Consider the following 18,108-nt stretch of genomic DNA (forward strand, 5'->3'; position numbering starts at 1 on the left):
TGCGTTGATAGTAAGCCTGCAGCAGTAAAAAAGCTTTACGGAAACTTTCGAAAACATGATTGGCTTGGCCGACTAGTCGGCCGATTAGTCGGCCTCTTTGCAGCCGACTAATCGGCTAGTCGGCCAAAGACATGATCGGCACATCTCTGATTCTTAGTTATCCTCAATTAAATGTTATTTTGTTAAAATTTATTTTATTTTTCTTTCTTCTTTGTAGTTAGGAGTCAATAATAATATAAGATTATACTGTGGTAAAGTTTTTTTCAATTAATTAAAACAGGTGGTAATTATTGTAATAATTTATTTACGTAACTAATACAAAACGATAGTAATTATGTATACCAATTCATGCTGTACAGTCTCTATGGTTAAACTTCGTAATTTTGAGAGAAGAGTTGCAAGTACTGTTGTATTTACTATTACATTAATTATTACAATAATACGATGAGTTACGGTATATAAATATTATAGCCATGTAATACGAATTGATACAGTTAGATACATATTATGATTAATATACAATATTTACCTTAAAAGTAATATTTAGGAAATAATAAAATGGTACGATTTCTATATTTAGCACTTACAACATTAGGTAAAAATGTATAAACTTGGTATTTTGTAAAAATAAAAAGACATTACAAAAAAATACTAATTATTCAGTCACGTATTCTTAAAATAACAAATAAAAAAATTGGCACATTCTTTTGTAACCAAAATAATTATGAATCTAGATTTACACATCCAGAATTGTTTTTGCGCGTTTTACGGCCATTCCCAATATTTGATCTATCTCTGGTTTTGCCCTACTAGAGATAGGAATAGCTCACAATTGACATAATTTATGTCTAATGTGAGCTATTCCTATCTCTAGTAGGGCAAAACCAGAGATAGATCAAATATTGGGAACGGCCGTTAGACGATTACTTATCTATAATCAGAGATCGATATATAGATTATGAAGGAAATGGTTTACATGCAAATACTTTTGAACTCCCGAAAAACCTAATTATTTTAAAACGCAACACGGTGTTTGCGCGGCGGTCTTTGTGCTTCCACTAAAATCTGTAAATTATTTCTTCTGGATGTATTAAAGGGGTACGAAGATAGTGGCCGACCTACCGTACCGCTATTGTGTTTTTTCGCGTTCACGATTATTTTTTTTCAAAAATGGATAGCTAACATCAATACAAACAAAAAATAATCCTGGACAAAACCACGTAAGGTGTCACATTTCGAAGATATGAGCTGCCAAAGTTTTACCATTTAAGATATTGCAACTTTGGCAGCTCAAATCTTTGAATTGTGGCACTTTACGCGGTTTTGTTCAACAATGGCGGAAAGTAGATCGGTCAGGCTCCATACAAAAATCTTCATACCCCTTTAATTTTAAGGATAAAAAAATATACTTAAGCGAAAATCTCCAGCCACACAGTCAATAGTGGTTTAAAAGTACCATAGAATAAAGGTGACATTGTTTGCAAGCCGTAACAGTTACAATATGACTAGGAGTTATAATCACACAAAATATTTCTAACAATGTGCCCAAACAGGAATGTCGTCATGTTCCAAATTTAAATAACGAGGAGATCCTATAATACACTAATTTAATAATCAAAATATACTGAAATTAATTAAAAATAAAGATCATTCTATTTTCTGGCAGTGGACGGTAAACAGGCTGGTTGTTTTAACTTTCAAATAACGTACGAAATAGCTCGCAAATTTTATGATAAAATGTTATGTAACAATATACATGTATACAATATTATAACCTAATATTATGTACGTTATACTTATAACTCAAGTCTCAACATTTTATACTGATTCTTACAATGCCTTATGTTTGACATGTTATTCTATCAGATTAGATTGATATGATACAAAATATAATGTGTTAAAATTACAAGTGATAATGCAGCATTTTCGAGCAGTTTTCTTATCAATTCCTCAGATTTTTATGTCAATTCAACGACTTTGTTAAAGTCAGAATATACTTACATACATTATTTTGTATAGTATTACTAGAGAAATTGAGTCATATAGGCAGAGGGCGGACTTACGTTATTTGGTCGTGTTATGTCAAGCACAGCGAACGGATTACAAATTGTAATTTACAAGTAACATTGACATGTCTTAGCCCTATCAAGTGACGAAGATAGGTAACGGCCTATGAGTCAATTTCTTTGATGGTACATTTAATATATTGTGACTAAACTATAAAATAATCGAGTAACATTTTCGTGGCAGTTCCAAATAAAAATAACACCAACTTAACACAAATTAAAAATTAGCTTATTCCTGAGACTGTGTTTTTAAATATAAAATACAACAATTATAATACAGGATTAATCAAATGAGATAAGTTCTGCGTCTAATATGTTAATATACCATAGCTAATACTAACCGGGCTAAACTAAACTATATACAATCAGATAACTACATGATTACTTTTGTCTAAGGAGCAAGTTACATCGGAAAAGGTGTTAAATGAGCCCTAAGTCAGCAAATGGAATCTTACAGGACCTAATCCATTATAGAGAACTATAAATAAACTGATATGGTTCCTTCTGAATTGACATTACCCAATACTATGAATATCTAGTGAGTAGTGACCTACGACTCCCGCCTATGGGCCCTAAAGGTTGTACTTATGTTCACATACAAAAATACTGGTTTCCCATTCAGTTACTCCAATTACTAAAGGCTGGTTCAAGCATAATATGTATTGCTTTGAGATCCTATTATTGCCATGCGGTTATTGAATTTTCTTCCGATATAATATCATACAAAAATGGAATGGTCCGAGTGAATTCGTTGTTACATAATCAAATTTAAACTCAGTTTGAAATGACTAGCTGAGCTTGAGATTACAAAAATATTATTTTATCATCCATCGTGTCAATCGTACAAAAAGACGCCAAGTACGGGTGTTAGTGCGTGTGTTTTAAATTACGTTAAATTTATACCTATACCTCGTTGTGAGCATTATTTAAAAAGTCGTACAAAACATTTTACAAACCATTCACGTATTTCATATTATCAACCATTCTCTCTATACCCATATAATATGTAAAAATATGAAAAACACCGGGAGCACAAAATGATCGACAACTGACTACATATTCTATGTAAAAAAACTTGTATCCGAATGCTTTTATTATTTAGAACGGTCTAAATTCATGTATATTTTGGGGTTCGTAAGAAATAATTAGCACATTTAACAAATAAAATGTTATTGTTTTGGAATGCAATATCACAGGTAGCCTTAATATCTTGTTGCCAATTTGTGGACTGTTAAATGGTTTTGAAGCAGAAATATATTTAAGTAGGTGATCGGTAATGTTGAAGTAATAAACCTTCGATTTCGCAGCAACACAATTTTGTACAATAAAAGGTGGGGCCACATTATCTTGATTCTTGAAGTAACATTAAATGGTGTGGAGTAACTTTCCGCAGAAACGACAAGTTCACACGCGAATTTTTACGCGAAAAAAACAGATTTCAAGAAATTGGTCCCACCTTTAATCAGTGTTCATGACTGCTGTGGGGCGTGCCGAGAAAATGCATAATAATGCCGCTTGTCGCCCGTACCGGGGTAGCTGGGGAGACGTAAAATAACATCTTGTGCCATATTCCTGTCATAAACGCCGTTAGCGCACCGCCGCCGCAATCAAACAAACAGAAAATTCTACTGTCTCACACTTCAAACGATAACGCTTCACGTTCCATCTCGCTCTATCGCTTTCTTGGCGGTCGATGTGATAGCAGCGAAATCATTTGACAGATTACCACACCATCACGAAAAAGCGACAGATCTACCGTCTCACTCTTGGCGAGTAGTATTGCGCTGTGCATCTCGCTCTATCGCGATTCGCGGTCAGTCAGCAGTCGATCCGACAAGGCAGCGGGAGATCAGAGCGGGGAGGCGAGGGGTGTGCGGGGGGCGCGGCGGGCGCGGGGCAGCGTGGCGGGGGGCGCGGGGGCGGGGCGCAGCAGGGCGAGCAGCAGGCGCAGTCAGTCCGCCAGCACGGCCGCCGCCACCGCAGACAGCTCCTCCCGCAGCGCGCGGAACGCCGGCCGCTCCTCCGGCAGATGCCGCCAGCACGCCTTCATCACCTGAAAAATGATTAAAACTTATTAATCGGGTCTTAACGCGATTTATTCTACTTACGACATAATTTTGCGTACATACAACACGAAAGTTTCAAATTTTAACCTGAATAATGAATTTTATATTTTGTTAATCTCGCTAAGTGTCTGAAGCTACGAATAATAAAGACTATTATTATTCGTAGGTCTGAAGTCTATTGCATGCGTTTGACATTGCTGACGTAATCATGCCGAACTTCCGCCGCGGAACTTCGGCATGGTGTGTTTAGACACTAAAACTCGACAACGGCTAAACCGATTTAGCTAATTTAGTCTTGAAATATTCGTGGAAGTCTAGGGAATGTTTATAATAGAAAGCAAGTGATAGAAAGTTCACCAGGTCTTAAAGTTCTTAATAGATACGACATTAAACCCCTTATTTATAATAAAATTAAATACTAGAAATTTTAAAAAAATACTAGAAAAACGACAAATTTGTATTGTGAGCCCCAAACATTGAGCAGGCTGATGATGAAATACTACTTAGAACATACTCCAATTATGTCACTTTAAAAACAAAAAAAAAGTAGACTGACTACCCGTTTGGATGCTTCAATGCAATGGACAGACAAAAAGACACCAATAGATAGATATGTCAAACTTATAACACCCCCTCTATGCAATTTTTTGTCAAATAAGTACCATCGAGGAAATTGATTCCTAGGCAGTTGACGGACCTACGTCATGTGGTCGGTTTATGTCAATTCAGTGTTAGCTGTGATCGGTCGGATGGGTTTGACTTAACGCGACCAAATTACTAGGTCCGCCATCTTCTTCAAGGACTTCAGAGCGTAACCGCGTTATTATATAATTCGCGTGTATATGCATTACGAGTTGTATTGTCGCTTGTAACAGTTGCAGTAACTAAACTTTACTTACATTATATATTTCGTTTAAACAGCCTTTTGGTTTTTCCAGCACCTGTCCTCTTTGAACCATCTCTACTACTTCGGAATTTTTCATGCGACCGTACGGCACCTTGCCACATGTGAACACTTCCCACATTAGCACACCTAAAAGATAAAACACAAAAATTCAATAACACCTATTTTAATACGATAGCCTTATTACTTATTAGTCGTTCCTGTTACATTAAATTTAATGAGTCAGAAAAACACGGGCATACAACAGTGTGTAAAACACCATACCGAAGATACGCGGCCGAAGTTTGGCAAGATTACGCCTGCAACGCCGTATTACCGATGACACACCATGCCGAAATTACGTCGCGTTATATTGTATGCGTAGCGCATTGCTGACGTAATCATGCCGAACTTCGGCCGCGTATTTTCGGCCTAGTAAACTAATTCTGCAAATTCAAGAACTTTCTTTTCTATGGAAATAATAGGCGATGTATCGCGATGAATGCCGAATACTATAATTGTTTTACTTTAAGCTGATTGCACATTTGTCAGCACCGTAATGAAATGACGTTAGGAAATGCGGCGCTTACGGTGCGGATGAATATTGTGTTCGCACCGTACGAGCCGCATTTCGTGAAGTCATTTCATACAACGAATTCTAAAATTCGGGTGCTGACAAATGTGCGACCAATTTTAATAGTACTACGAGAGTATAAGACCGTAATTGAGACGTACGTACCGAAAGCCCAGACATCGGATTTAGACGAGAACCGCGTGTAGTTGAGGACTTCAGGCGGCGCCCATTTGATGGGGAATTTTGTACCTCCCGAACTCGTGTATTGGTCATCTAGAACGTATCGTGCTAAGCCAAAGTCTGCGACCTAAAAAAAAACATTAGTTTTAATTTTTGATAAGACGCATATTTAGAAAGATATATCGAGAGGTTTTACTTTTCCAACTTATTACTTGCGATTAAGGGTCAATTCAAACCGCAACGCGACGCGTATTTCCTAATTTGTATGGATTTGACAGATATGCAAGACGTCTTACGCTCACGAAATCTGTCAATTCAATACAACTCAAAAAGTACATTATAATATTTACCTTTACGACTAGTGCATCGCCAACCAAACAATTTCTAGCAGCTAAATCTCGATGTATATAATTATGTTTTTCTAAATACGCCATTCCTCTACACACCTGAAATATTAAGTTGGTTTTATTATAAACATAATCATTGAATTATTATACGTTATTTATATATAAAAGAAATGTGATTTAAAGTCATTTGAATTATGTTTGCACTGTGCATATTATTGTAATGTACTTTATAATTTTGCTGTCAAACAATATTGCCATCGCGTTTCTATCGCGCACCTATGGGAAAGAAATAAGCGAGTGTAAGACACAAGTAGAGATGGGTATTGTAGCTCTACCATGAGTTTAAAGCTATACCCCCTTACTAATAAACGTTGTATAAGCTTTGAATAGTTATACAGTGTTTTATCTTCTTCAATCCAATTAACAATGTCACTTGTGTGACAGGAACAAAACACTGTATAACTATTCAAAGCTTATACAACGTTTATTAGTAAGGGGGTAAGTATTTATCGATACTCGATACCGACTACGTAAATATTTAGTATGGCGATTTTAGTTCCGAAAGTAACCGCTAGAGGCGCTGTAAAATTTGCCATACTAAAAATTTATGTAGTCGGTATCGAGTATCGATAAATACTATAGCTTAGAGCTACTGATTGTTATGTGCTTATCATCAGCACCACAACCAAAATTAACATAACGCAACCAATCTACGTAGGTCCATCTGCCTATGAATTTTCTATGAAAACTTCTATGATAGTACCTACATTCTAAGCAGAAGCAAAAAAAAACATTCTAACCACAGACAGACTAAAGAACATACTTTCGACAGACGAGCATTGCTCGTCGTTTGGGAACGCAAAGTACATACACATGCGGTATCTATCTTGATCTATGTCTGTGAAATTAAAGATCTATCCATCTATCACGACCTTAGTCACGACCTTACGGCTCAGTTAGTGGCGAGTTGGTAGCGTAACACAAGTCCTTCAGGTACTTAGCACGGGGCCAGACAGACGTGGTGTGAATTGTCCTAGATATTTTTATCACCTGTATGCACATATCTAACAGCACGGCCGGGCCCAGCTGGTCGGGCGCGGTGCGTCGCAGGTAGTTGAACAGGGAGCCGTGCCGCATATACTCTGTCACTATGTAGATCGGCCGGTGTTTGGAGCACACTCCGTACAGTTGCACTAGATTATCGTGCTTTAGGTTCCTGGGAAACACAGTAATAATAATAGTTTAAAAAAAAAAACTAAAAAAACACGCATTTGAAAAATCAAAAGAAAAAAAATGAAGAAATTATTGCATTGTAACTGGCTCTTAAGCGGTTTCTTTCCGACAAAGACTACGTAATTAGATGTGAGCAAATTACGAAGGTATGTGTGCAGGTCTGCTGACTTGTATTATGTGCGCTATTAGTCGAGTCACTCACATCATGACTTTGGCCTCGTCTATGAAGTCGTCCTCTGACATGGTGCCCTCCTTCATCATCTTGACGGCGGTGTCGATGCGACCGCGCAGCCGCCCGCGCCGCACCACGCCGAACTGGCCCGCGCCGAGCTCCTCCAGCAGGACCAACTCGCCCGGGTCGATCTCCCATTTGTCTGAAATTTTAGAGCCAAGAAAACATTTAATTATGTAAGAGCTTTTTTTTTATTATTTTGTGGGAATATGCGTGGTGGCCACAAGGTAAGATCTTCTGACCGAGCGAGGTGTTATGCTCGGTCAGGCCGAAGCCCACGTGATACATTTCAGCTGTCGTATAGTGAGCGAAAAAATAGCTCACAACGCGTTGTGGTCACAGTGAAACAGCCACGACGCGTTCTGGCAATCACAAAAAGACCATAACGCGAAATTCGTTTTGTGGCTGATATACTATTCGTTTTTCTTGATTTGTTCTTGATTGATTAATCGTCCATAGGTATGGAAGATTATATTTGAATTACCACGCGAACTACAGAATATTTTTTCTTTTACTTAATCACTGCATAGTGTGTTTTTCATTATTACTTATTTGAAAATATCCATAGTTCCATAATATTCGTGCTAATATTATTACAGTCTGTCTGTCTGGCGCAACGTGTTATTGTTTGTTGTAGTTTTTTTTTTTTAAATATAAGGTAATCTGATCTTAATAAATTATAAAAATTTAGTTTCATTTTAAATATAATTTATATATAATACATACTACTAATTGATGCCCGCAACTACGTTGCGCCAGACATACAGTAATAATATTAGTACGGATAGTATGGAACTATGGATATTTTATAAATAATAATGATAAACACGTTATTTAGTAAAAGAAAAAATATTTTGTATTACGCGTGGTAATTCAAATATAATCTTCCATACCAATGGACGATTAATCAATCAAGAACAAATCAAGAAAAACGAATAGCTTATATATCAGCCACAACACGAATTTAGCGTTGTGGCTGTTTCACTGTGACCACAACGCGTTGTGAGCCACTTTTTCGCTCATTGAGCGATTTCGATCTTTGAGCGTAACATATATACCGACGCACTTAGAAAACTTCGATAGCGCGATCCGGGAATGTTAGGCGAATGTGGGTACCGCCACAATTTAACCTGCGACCCGCCGGGACTTTATCAGTGGGCCACGTGAATCGGTAATCTCGAACAACGTTATTTTTTTACCCCAAAATAATTTTGGTGGCCCGTATGAAAATAGATTGAGTACCGCTGGACTATACAGGTTCAATAACTTGAAAGTTGCCGCGATTATGACTTATTAATAAATGTAATAACCTAAGTTTAACGTTGCCAGAATATTTTAAAACATTTCGAATTATAATATGATATAATATGTAATATTGTCAATATCAACCACACGATGCTACAGCGCACAACAATAGTAAGTATACCGTGTGAGAGTCCGGCGGTGGGCGGGGCGGGGCGGTCGCAGGGCGTGGCCTTGAGCCGCGAGCACAGCCCGCCGCTGTTGTGTTTGTGGTAGTTGATGAGCTCGGGGATGCTCGCGCAGCAGTGCTTGTCCGACAGGTAGAACTCGCCGCGCGCGTTTTGCTTTATGTGATAGTGCTTCGTTTGAGGATGATTCCTGAAACATACGAGGAGATATGAGAATATAAGTACAGATAAGTTTTGACAGTTTTGACTATTATTGACTAGCGAAGGAACTTGCTTACTTACACTTTAGTGAACAAGGACAGCGTGTACATGCCCTTGGTGGAGGAGTTGCGTACGACGAAGCAGCCCTCCTTGTCCTCCTGCTTGAGAAGCGACTCGGCGCGCTGCCGCGACATCTCACCCACGTACCATCTGGACGTTCACAAAAACAACACTGTATAACTATCAGAGACGTTAATTCATAGGCAAATAGCAGACGAAGGGCCTATTTCACCACTTCCTGGTAAGTGCCGGATAGGCTATTCCAAAGTTAATATACCTAGCGGAATAGAGAAACAAAGAGCTGAGCAAGCGAGATGTCACTATCAGTAACACTGCGTGGTAAAAAGACACGTGTGAATTGTGATACATGACAGCAGAACCCTTTTTTCATCTGTTTTGAGATTCAGTCTGCACTTATCGGCACGTTGACAATTTGAGCTCTAAGAAAAATGTATGTAGGAACACGCACACGTAAACACACAGATGTAATTCAATTTTATATTAGTATCTAGTGTATGGAAAACTTACTCATATTTCTGCAATCCTATAGTTTCCTTCTCCTTCACATAATTACTTGGAATGTAGCCCACTGACCTGAAATTATTATAAAAATACTATTATTGACATTTTTTTCAGTCATTACATCCAATATCGTATTAATATTTATTATCTCTCGTAAAACACAAAATGATTGGCATGAACAAAACAGGATTGAAATTATTGTTTTAACTTTATGTAAATCATAATATTTCTGCAATTATTATGAATAACATACTATGAACTACTTTAGAGATTTTTTGTTTACTTCTGACTTAATAACACTTACCCGTGTTCATCTTTGACTTTCCACCAATGCTCCTGAGAATCATCTATTACTTCATATTCCGCACCCTGAAATAAAATATTAAAAATACTTAAATTACCAGTTATTTTTTAGTAAAATTAAAAAAAAACGCTTAAAATTATTTCAGTACTAAATAAAAGACATTTTATTTTTTATTGGCTGTAAAATATTATATTTTATTGGCTTTAAAATATTTTATACTTTATTATAACAATAATTAAACTATGCAAGAACATTATAAGGTCATGTTAAGCTGACCATATTTTACGATCTTTTAACCTACATAATAAAGATAGATAACTTGATCGTGCCAACATTTCGAACGTAAGGATGGGCAGTAGGTTATAAGTTATAAACTTATAACATAACACACTTTGACACAAACATCTTAACACGCGAAAAACAGATGCCAATTTTGTAAATGATAACAATAGTATTTTAAAAAGATAAAACCGACTTCAAAATTGTACGTAATTAAGAATTAAAATTCCCTATCTCAAAAACTACTGAACCGATTTTGATGAAACTTATAGTATTCCCTAAGTTGAACAATACCTAGAACAACAAAAAAAGAATTACTTAAATCGGACTAGTAGTTCCGGAGATATGCGAATACAAACATAAAAACATACATACATAAATACACTTTTGAAATTTGGCACATTTGTTCAGACACCGATATAGACTAACATATTATATGAAAACTGGGCAGTTCTGGAAATATTACATACATACAGGTCAAATTGATAATCTCCTTTTTTTAAGTCGATTAAAAAAGATGTCAATAGTCAAAAACATGCCATAAAATAATATGTCGTACGTCGGTACTAGGGACAGTCGAGTGAGGCAGTTTAAGGACAATCGACATAATACGCCTCGCCTATAATGTATAATGTATAATGTATATGGTGAGTGCAATGTAAAAGGGAATGTATGTAAGGAGATATGTAACGTTATACCTTCTCTAGTGACAAGTCGCCAGCCTCGATCGCTTTGAACGGGTAGAGCGCGACCACAACTTTTATCCTTGGTTTCTCCTGAAAGTAACGGGTGTCGGTTTATCATTTCATCATATGCTCATTTCACAAGGGTTGTAAGCGGTGTCCAGCTCGGCTGGTAGTTTGGTGACTGTTCATTTTATAACTTATACTGTGGGCGACAAAAACGAAACTCATAATTTAATATGTCATTTCGAGTTGCTTTAATAAAGATATAAGAAGATATATGTGTGACTTGATATGCTATTTAAAAAAACTATAACTAATAATAAAACTATAATAAATAATGATACTTGTAGATTTAATTTTAAAAATCAGATGCCTGTAAAGAAACGTCAGTAGATAAAATTGACATGTAGAATCGACATGAAATCGATGAAAACTGCCTTGTGATAATAATTTTAATATCATTCCTTCACCAACTAATACAATATAGAAAACGATAAATTTTCGTGAGGCAACTTTAAACAACGATTGTCAATTGTAATATGCCAGGCACATCTTTTTAGGCCGCATATACTATACTTATTAGTGAAATTTCCTTTGACCTACCTTTAGCTTAGCTGAAGGCGTGCCGGGGGGCGCACCTCCCCCTGGCATGGTGACTACTGCTGTAAAGAAAAGAAAAGAAATATCAGTAAAATTTCCTACAAAAAAAATCCTATGTTAATGAATGCTTGTTTTTAATGATACCTAAATATATTTCAATTTTCGAGAGCACTCTGCACATTTTACAATAAAGACACTATTTTTTTACGTTAAAATTATAACTACTAGTTAGGGTTCCCTAGAACAAATTCTTTTATTACTATCAAACAAATATTTCCTGAGTAGCTTTATTTTGATAAGACGAACAACAATTTCCTCTGCGAAAATTCTTAAAAGTAGTAGCTAACAGAGATAGAAAGGATTTAATATTTTGATGGTCCTAAAATTAATTCGTGGTCCTAAAATATGGATTGTTCTGTTTGTATAGGACAATGTTACTCTTAAATTATATAACTATTTAACTATCAATATACAAAAAATCTGCTGGTTAGGGTTCGGTAGTCAACCAAGTTTTGTTGATTACAAATTATACAATTTGTCAAGAAATCGGACTGCATTCTTTAATATAAAACGCAAACAAAGAGTTAAAATAAACAATCACTATGCACCGAACGTAAAAGGCCTTATAAACCTTGAGTTATTGTTTAAATCTATTCGATTGAAAAAGGTTTCAGACACAAAAAAAGTTATAAAACGTGTCAACTTAACCCTGATTTAATGTTGAGTTTTAGATTGAGAACAGTTCCGTCAACAGTAGAGTAAACCTTCAAGAAAAGAGCGTATTCCCTCTTAAAAGGCCGGCAACGCACCTGCAGCTCTTCTGATGTTGCGAGTGTCCATGGGCGACGGTAGTTGCTTACCATCAGGTGACCCGTTTGCTCGTTTGCCCCCTTATTTAATAAAAAAAAAAAGATGCACTCTATATTTTATGTTTTTAATATTAGCAAATAACTTTAGAATAACATTTGTATTTAAGTCTTTAAGGCCTTTAGTAAATAGTTCATAATATTATTATATTATTTATAGAATAATTTCCGTAGAATACTTTTGTTACAAATATTTGTTTCCACACTCAACAACTTCAACTCGACCGTTTTTTGCGGAATTAAGTTGAGAAATTTACGGTATCATAGACAAGAAAAATTAAATTACATACCAAAAATAATTAACGTAGAAACAGTTTCCACGCCAATTGATTACTTACTTAAAAATAGTTCACAATATTATTCTTAAAAAATCTAATTACAATAAGCCCTCAAACGATCAAGGCTTTGCACTGCTAATAACCTGAAAACTTTTATTAAGAGGATTCCACACTGCCATTTTTTCCATACAAACGTTGTCCCCTGTTTCCTCCCTGGATAATGCTAGTAGAGTTATAATTTTTTTCCTGAATATCTACGGCCACTAATACAATGTCCCTATGTTTTCCTTTTTTTCATAATTTAATTATTAAATAAGATATGAACGTTCAAAAACCCAAAAAAATGGCCAGATTTTCCACTGTGTTCAAACGTCCAGAAAACAGATTTGGATAGATTATACAAAAAAAGCAAAACATAGGAACACAGCTCAAGCCTTTTTTAATCTTTAATGAAAAAAGTACTTAAATCGGTTAAGTTTTGGAGAAGGAATCAGGGGACAACGAATCGTTGATTTTCTGGATTTTCTGCAGTTGTCTCTATCGCGTTCTGCGGTATAGGCTTGAGGTAAGGGAGACAGCTATAGATTTTACACGTACTTTTTTTCATTTCTCTAGCCGCTGTGGTATCCTCTTAAGTGTGTAGACACTCGGGTCGGACTCTTTGCGCTCACTGATTTCGGTGTTATGAATAAGCTACTGGTCAACTCTACACTAGTCCTATGAAATATAATCCTGAAATATTATATTACATTGAGTTTATGACATTCTACTGTGACATAGTAATAATTTATATCATAGAATATAGTAGTATTAAACGAGCAATTTCCTAATTTACGGGTTTCCTCAGGACTGTATTTATAAAATTAAATTAAGAAATTAAAAAAAACCCCGCCAAACAACTTTAAAAAGTAATGAAAAAATTTTTTTGTTTCAGTTGTACCTATGGGGACCCCTAAAATTTTTAATATTTTTTTCATTTTGTATCAAAATCTTAATGCGGTTCACAGACTACATTTACTTACCAATTTTCAATAGTGCAGCTCTCATAGTTTCGGAGAAAAGTGGCTGTGACATACGGACAGACAGACAGACAGACAGACATGACGAATCTATAAGGGTTCCCTTTTTTGCCATTTGGCTACGGAACCCTAAAAAAGAGAAAAAGTCTAAAAAAACTTTAAAAAATATCAAATCCTTTTTTAAGGTTCCGTACCTAAAGGGTAAAAACGGGACCCTATTCCTAAGACTTCGATATCTGTCCGTCTGTCTGTCTGTGTGTCTCCAGGCTGTAACTGAAGAACCACTATAGCTAGCCTTCTGAATTTTTCACAGATTGTGTATATCTGTTGCCGCTATAACAACAAATACTAAAAACAAAATAAATAAAATATTTAAGGAGGGCTCCTATACAACAAACGGTATTTTTTGCTCGATATTTATAACGGCCACACATAGGTACATGAAATATTCAGTTGTGTTTGTACTTTAATAATTAATAATGAAATTTAAATAAAAATTTAAATCCCATACAAAAAACACAATTTTCAGCCTATTTTTCTCTATTGTGGTACGGAACCCTTCGTGCGCGAATCTAGCTCGCACTTGGCTGATTTTTTACTTACTTTATCAATCAAAATAATATTATGTACTTACTCATAGATTTAAGTAGGATATCAGTAAAAACCGCATAAAATGCATTTTTTGCATTTTTTAAGAGCATAAAACATTTAAGTACTGTAATTATTGCTGTAGTTAAAACAAAACAGTCCGTCAAAACCAAAAAACTAAAAAGTAATGTTTCGAGAAATAAAAAAGCAACTTGAAATATCTTTAAACGAGCAATTCTTGTATATATATATAATTGGAATCTCGGATTCGGCTCCAACGATTTTCATGAAATTTAATATAAGTATAGAGGGTTTGGGGGGCGATAAATCGATCAAGCTAGGAATCATTTTTAGAAATTGTCATTTTCATCGCATACCGAGCAAAGCTCGGTCAAATAGCTAGTAAAACTTTATGAGAGACATAAAAGATGGTTCATTACATTTTGAGTGCACGGAAAAGTTGCGTAAAGGATTTAAATCATAATTTGTCTGTAGTACAACTGTAACCTCGATGCGCTAATGCATGTGGGCATCAAAAAGAAAGTAGCACATCCCACGAGCGAGATGGATATATCAATGCGTCTTCTTCTACATGCAAAATAAAAATATATGTACATACAGATTTTTACGTCTGATAACTTGATTTTTTTTTTTCATTTCAATTAAATAATTTTCAAGTCAAGTTATTCCTCATTCCCAAGTCCTATGTGAAATAATAGCCGACTTCAATAATAATACTTAATAACAAACATACATATTATGTACTATATGCATCGGACTCTACCGACAAAATTAGAGATGTAAATGGGTGCCAAGTTCTGTGCTTTTAAATTATACATAGTTCAGTTTTTAACTTAGTTGGACACATTGCCTTGTGTCTAGAGCAGCCTTTCCCAAAGTGGGCATTAACGCCCCCTTGTGGGCGCTAAAGGCCTAAAGGGGAGCGGTGTGGGACCCAGAAAAAACATAGGGGCGTTGTGTCCTCCACACATTTAATTTAAAAGTAGTAGGTGAAACAAAGGGGGCGCCAAAATTTTTTTCTCAAAGTGGGCGGTAGACAAAATAAGTTTGGGAACCCCTTGTCTACAGTCTATAGGCCTACCTATTTATAATGTTAAATAAACGAAAGTAACAAAATATTGCATTGGCGTTATTCAACGTAGAGTTTTATTTTATTTTCGTTTATTGGGGTCTCCAAACAGTCTTACATTTAATAATAAAGTAAAGTATACATTTATAAGATTTACTAAATGCAAAACTAACGGCGGTGACCACAGATGAATAATTAGTATAGGAAAAAATAGAGATCTAGAGAGCAGAGAGTAGTGTACGTAGAGTTACAGTTTAAGTATGCCTTAAATTCCATTGAATATAACTTCGGCGGCACTTATCCTTAACAATTAATATTGCAAGTTGTCAATAAAATGCGCGTATGTCGCTTACCAATTAACAGGAAGCGGAAGAAATACGATTCAAAGCATACAATGATTTACCAGGAAAAATTAACCTGACCATACTCGAGCATTCTACTTGGTTTGGCTGCACTCCACGCATTCCAACATTACGTGAGATTAAGGGCTTTCAAAGCGAATCTGGCAATATCTCTCAAAAGGAAGGGGTATCAAAAAGGATTCAAAAACTCACTAACTTTACCACCAAACATGTGATTTATGTAATGCCTAAGCATTGAATAAACAAGTTGTGGAGATCCACTACAGTAACTCGTAAAATGATATTTAAGTAGTTTAGTATAACTGCACACAAACTGCGGGGCTAAAATGGTCGCTTTGGAGAATCATACAATTAATCATAATATGATTAATTTTTAAACTCCACTTTGCATGCAATTCATATAGTGATTCGCTTATATCAATATATGATTCTCCAAAGCGACCATTTTAGCCCTGCTGGGAATAAATTAAACCTATATTTATTGAACCGCGTAGGCCCGCGGTGTGAAAATGAAAGTAAAGAAAACCGTTATGTGTTACAAAATACTTTATGGAAGTTATTTTGTCAGTTTCAAGTTTATTGTTGTTTGGCGAGATACTTCTTGGATTTTGTTATTAATTTAAGTATTTTTATGGATACTTAGGGTCTGTTTCAACACTTTCTGATAAAGTGCCGAATAGGCTAGGACTAATTAATAAAAAAAGAAATAACTTTTTTGACAGATTCTCCATACTTCATCTGTCAAGTCAAGTGGTGGATAACCTATTTGGCACTTATCAGGAAGTGGTGAAACAGGCCCTTAGACTTTAAAGCAATTTTATTCGCTTCCCTTGCTATGTTTTCACAACGTTATGTCCTTAGTTGTGAAAAAAGAAATTTTCTTATAAGACATCCGCTCTACCATTTTTAGCCCTATTGAATTATTGCCGGGTAATAGATAAAACTAACTAGAGCTAACAATTAAAACTTATAAACTTAAAAGTTGAGCAGTGAGAACTAAGTAACTAACACACTCTTTCTATAATAAGTTCTCAGTTATTTATTGCTAAAGAGAGGAAGGTTTCCTTGAAACAATAAATTAGCATTATGTCATAGCTCTACATACCGAATTAAAACTCCTTTCTCTTGAGTTAGAGCCGAAAAAAGTGAGCATAATTTTATCATAGTAACTTAAAGTATTGTAATATCAGCTTATAACTTATAAGACTGATGTTTAAAATTTAAAGGTCATGACAAAAACTATGTTTTGAACAAAATCATGACTTGTTTTTGCCTTAATTATGTACCATCAAGTATTATTAATATAATCAAAGTGTACAAGGCTCTATCATTCGTCGTGCTTGTCCAGAAGTTAATTGTTTTTATTCGTATTTGACAAGTGATTAATCGTTTTTAGTTAAATTAAGTAGTCCACGATGTCCTCATGTTAACTTCATATAAAAGATGAAATACCTTGTCTTCATGTAGCTTTTTTTAACAAAATATAGACCGTACATTTCATCTTTTTAGGATATTGTACTCTACATAACAAGCAGACATTACAGTAATCGGCATGACCTTTTAATACTTATAAAACGTTGCGAGTTGCGACGATACCCATATTTACTTTTCACGTTTATGAATATTCTCAAACTCCTACCTTATGTTCGTCGAATAAAAATCGTGTAATCCAACACTGTGAACGTATAAACTTATTTTCCGTACCAAAAAACACTATAACAACTTAAAAACACAGAACATACACCTGACCACGACAAGAAAGTGAAGTGCAGCGAAATAAGTGAACGCAAACTAAAACTGGTGGCTCCGAGGCCACAGGAAAAAAAAGGTCACACTAAATGCCGTACCCTCTAACGCCGGTAGGAAGGACGATAGCGACAGACACGCTATTTTCGACTTCTTTTTGGTAACCATTGGCTCGTCTTCGGACTTGGCCTGCAACATGGAAGACGACCGGATGTCCGCGGCGCTCGCAGCACACTGCCGCCCGCGCCCGTCCGCCGTCGCCCGCGCGTGTCAATGCACCTCGGTAAAGAGTGGCACACAATACGAGGGCCCTTATTGACGAATATATTATTCCGCCGTTTATACAAAACTTTAGCCATACAACTAATTGAGGACCTAGTTTATTTACAAACAATTATTGTTTAACATTCATCAAATCCTATGCAAACAAGTAATTCCATGTAGAGTTTGCCCGTAACTTTTTAAGTCAATATTCACTTGGTAGTTTAGGCGCATA

The 18,108-nt window shown here is 35.7% G+C and overlaps 1 protein-coding gene across 3 annotated transcripts in view; it reads right to left on the reverse strand.

The window, feature by feature from the left end:
* Positions 1-1,388: 1,388 nt before the first annotated feature.
* LOC121728792 (tyrosine-protein kinase Btk29A) overlaps positions 1,389-18,108 on the reverse strand; it is a 36,390-nt gene continuing 19,670 nt past the window's right edge. For 2 of the 3 annotated variants that reach the window (XM_042117077.1, XM_042117080.1), the window contains 12 exons: positions 11,667-11,725; positions 11,076-11,153; positions 10,099-10,163; positions 9,801-9,866; positions 9,294-9,422; positions 9,008-9,201; positions 7,552-7,723; positions 7,167-7,332; positions 6,120-6,215; positions 5,755-5,896; positions 5,032-5,165; positions 1,389-4,119 (listed from right to left, as the gene is read on the reverse strand). In XM_042117077.1, the coding sequence (XP_041973011.1) occupies positions 4,018-4,119; positions 5,032-5,165; positions 5,755-5,896; positions 6,120-6,215; positions 7,167-7,332; positions 7,552-7,723; positions 9,008-9,201; positions 9,294-9,422; positions 9,801-9,866; positions 10,099-10,163; positions 11,076-11,153; positions 11,667-11,725 (1,403 nt within the window). In that variant the 3' untranslated portion in view covers positions 1,389-4,017. Of the gene's footprint in view, positions 4,120-5,031; positions 5,166-5,754; positions 5,897-6,119; positions 6,216-7,166; positions 7,333-7,551; positions 7,724-9,007; positions 9,202-9,293; positions 9,423-9,800; positions 9,867-10,098; positions 10,164-11,075; positions 11,154-11,666; positions 11,726-17,713; positions 17,837-18,108 lie in introns of those variants that run through there. The other variant, XM_042117078.1, reaches the window with a different exon arrangement.

Source organism: Aricia agestis, chromosome 7 (assembly GCF_905147365.1).
Source record: "Aricia agestis chromosome 7, ilAriAges1.1, whole genome shotgun sequence".
Classification (NCBI taxonomy): domain Eukaryota; kingdom Metazoa; phylum Arthropoda; class Insecta; order Lepidoptera; family Lycaenidae; genus Aricia; species Aricia agestis.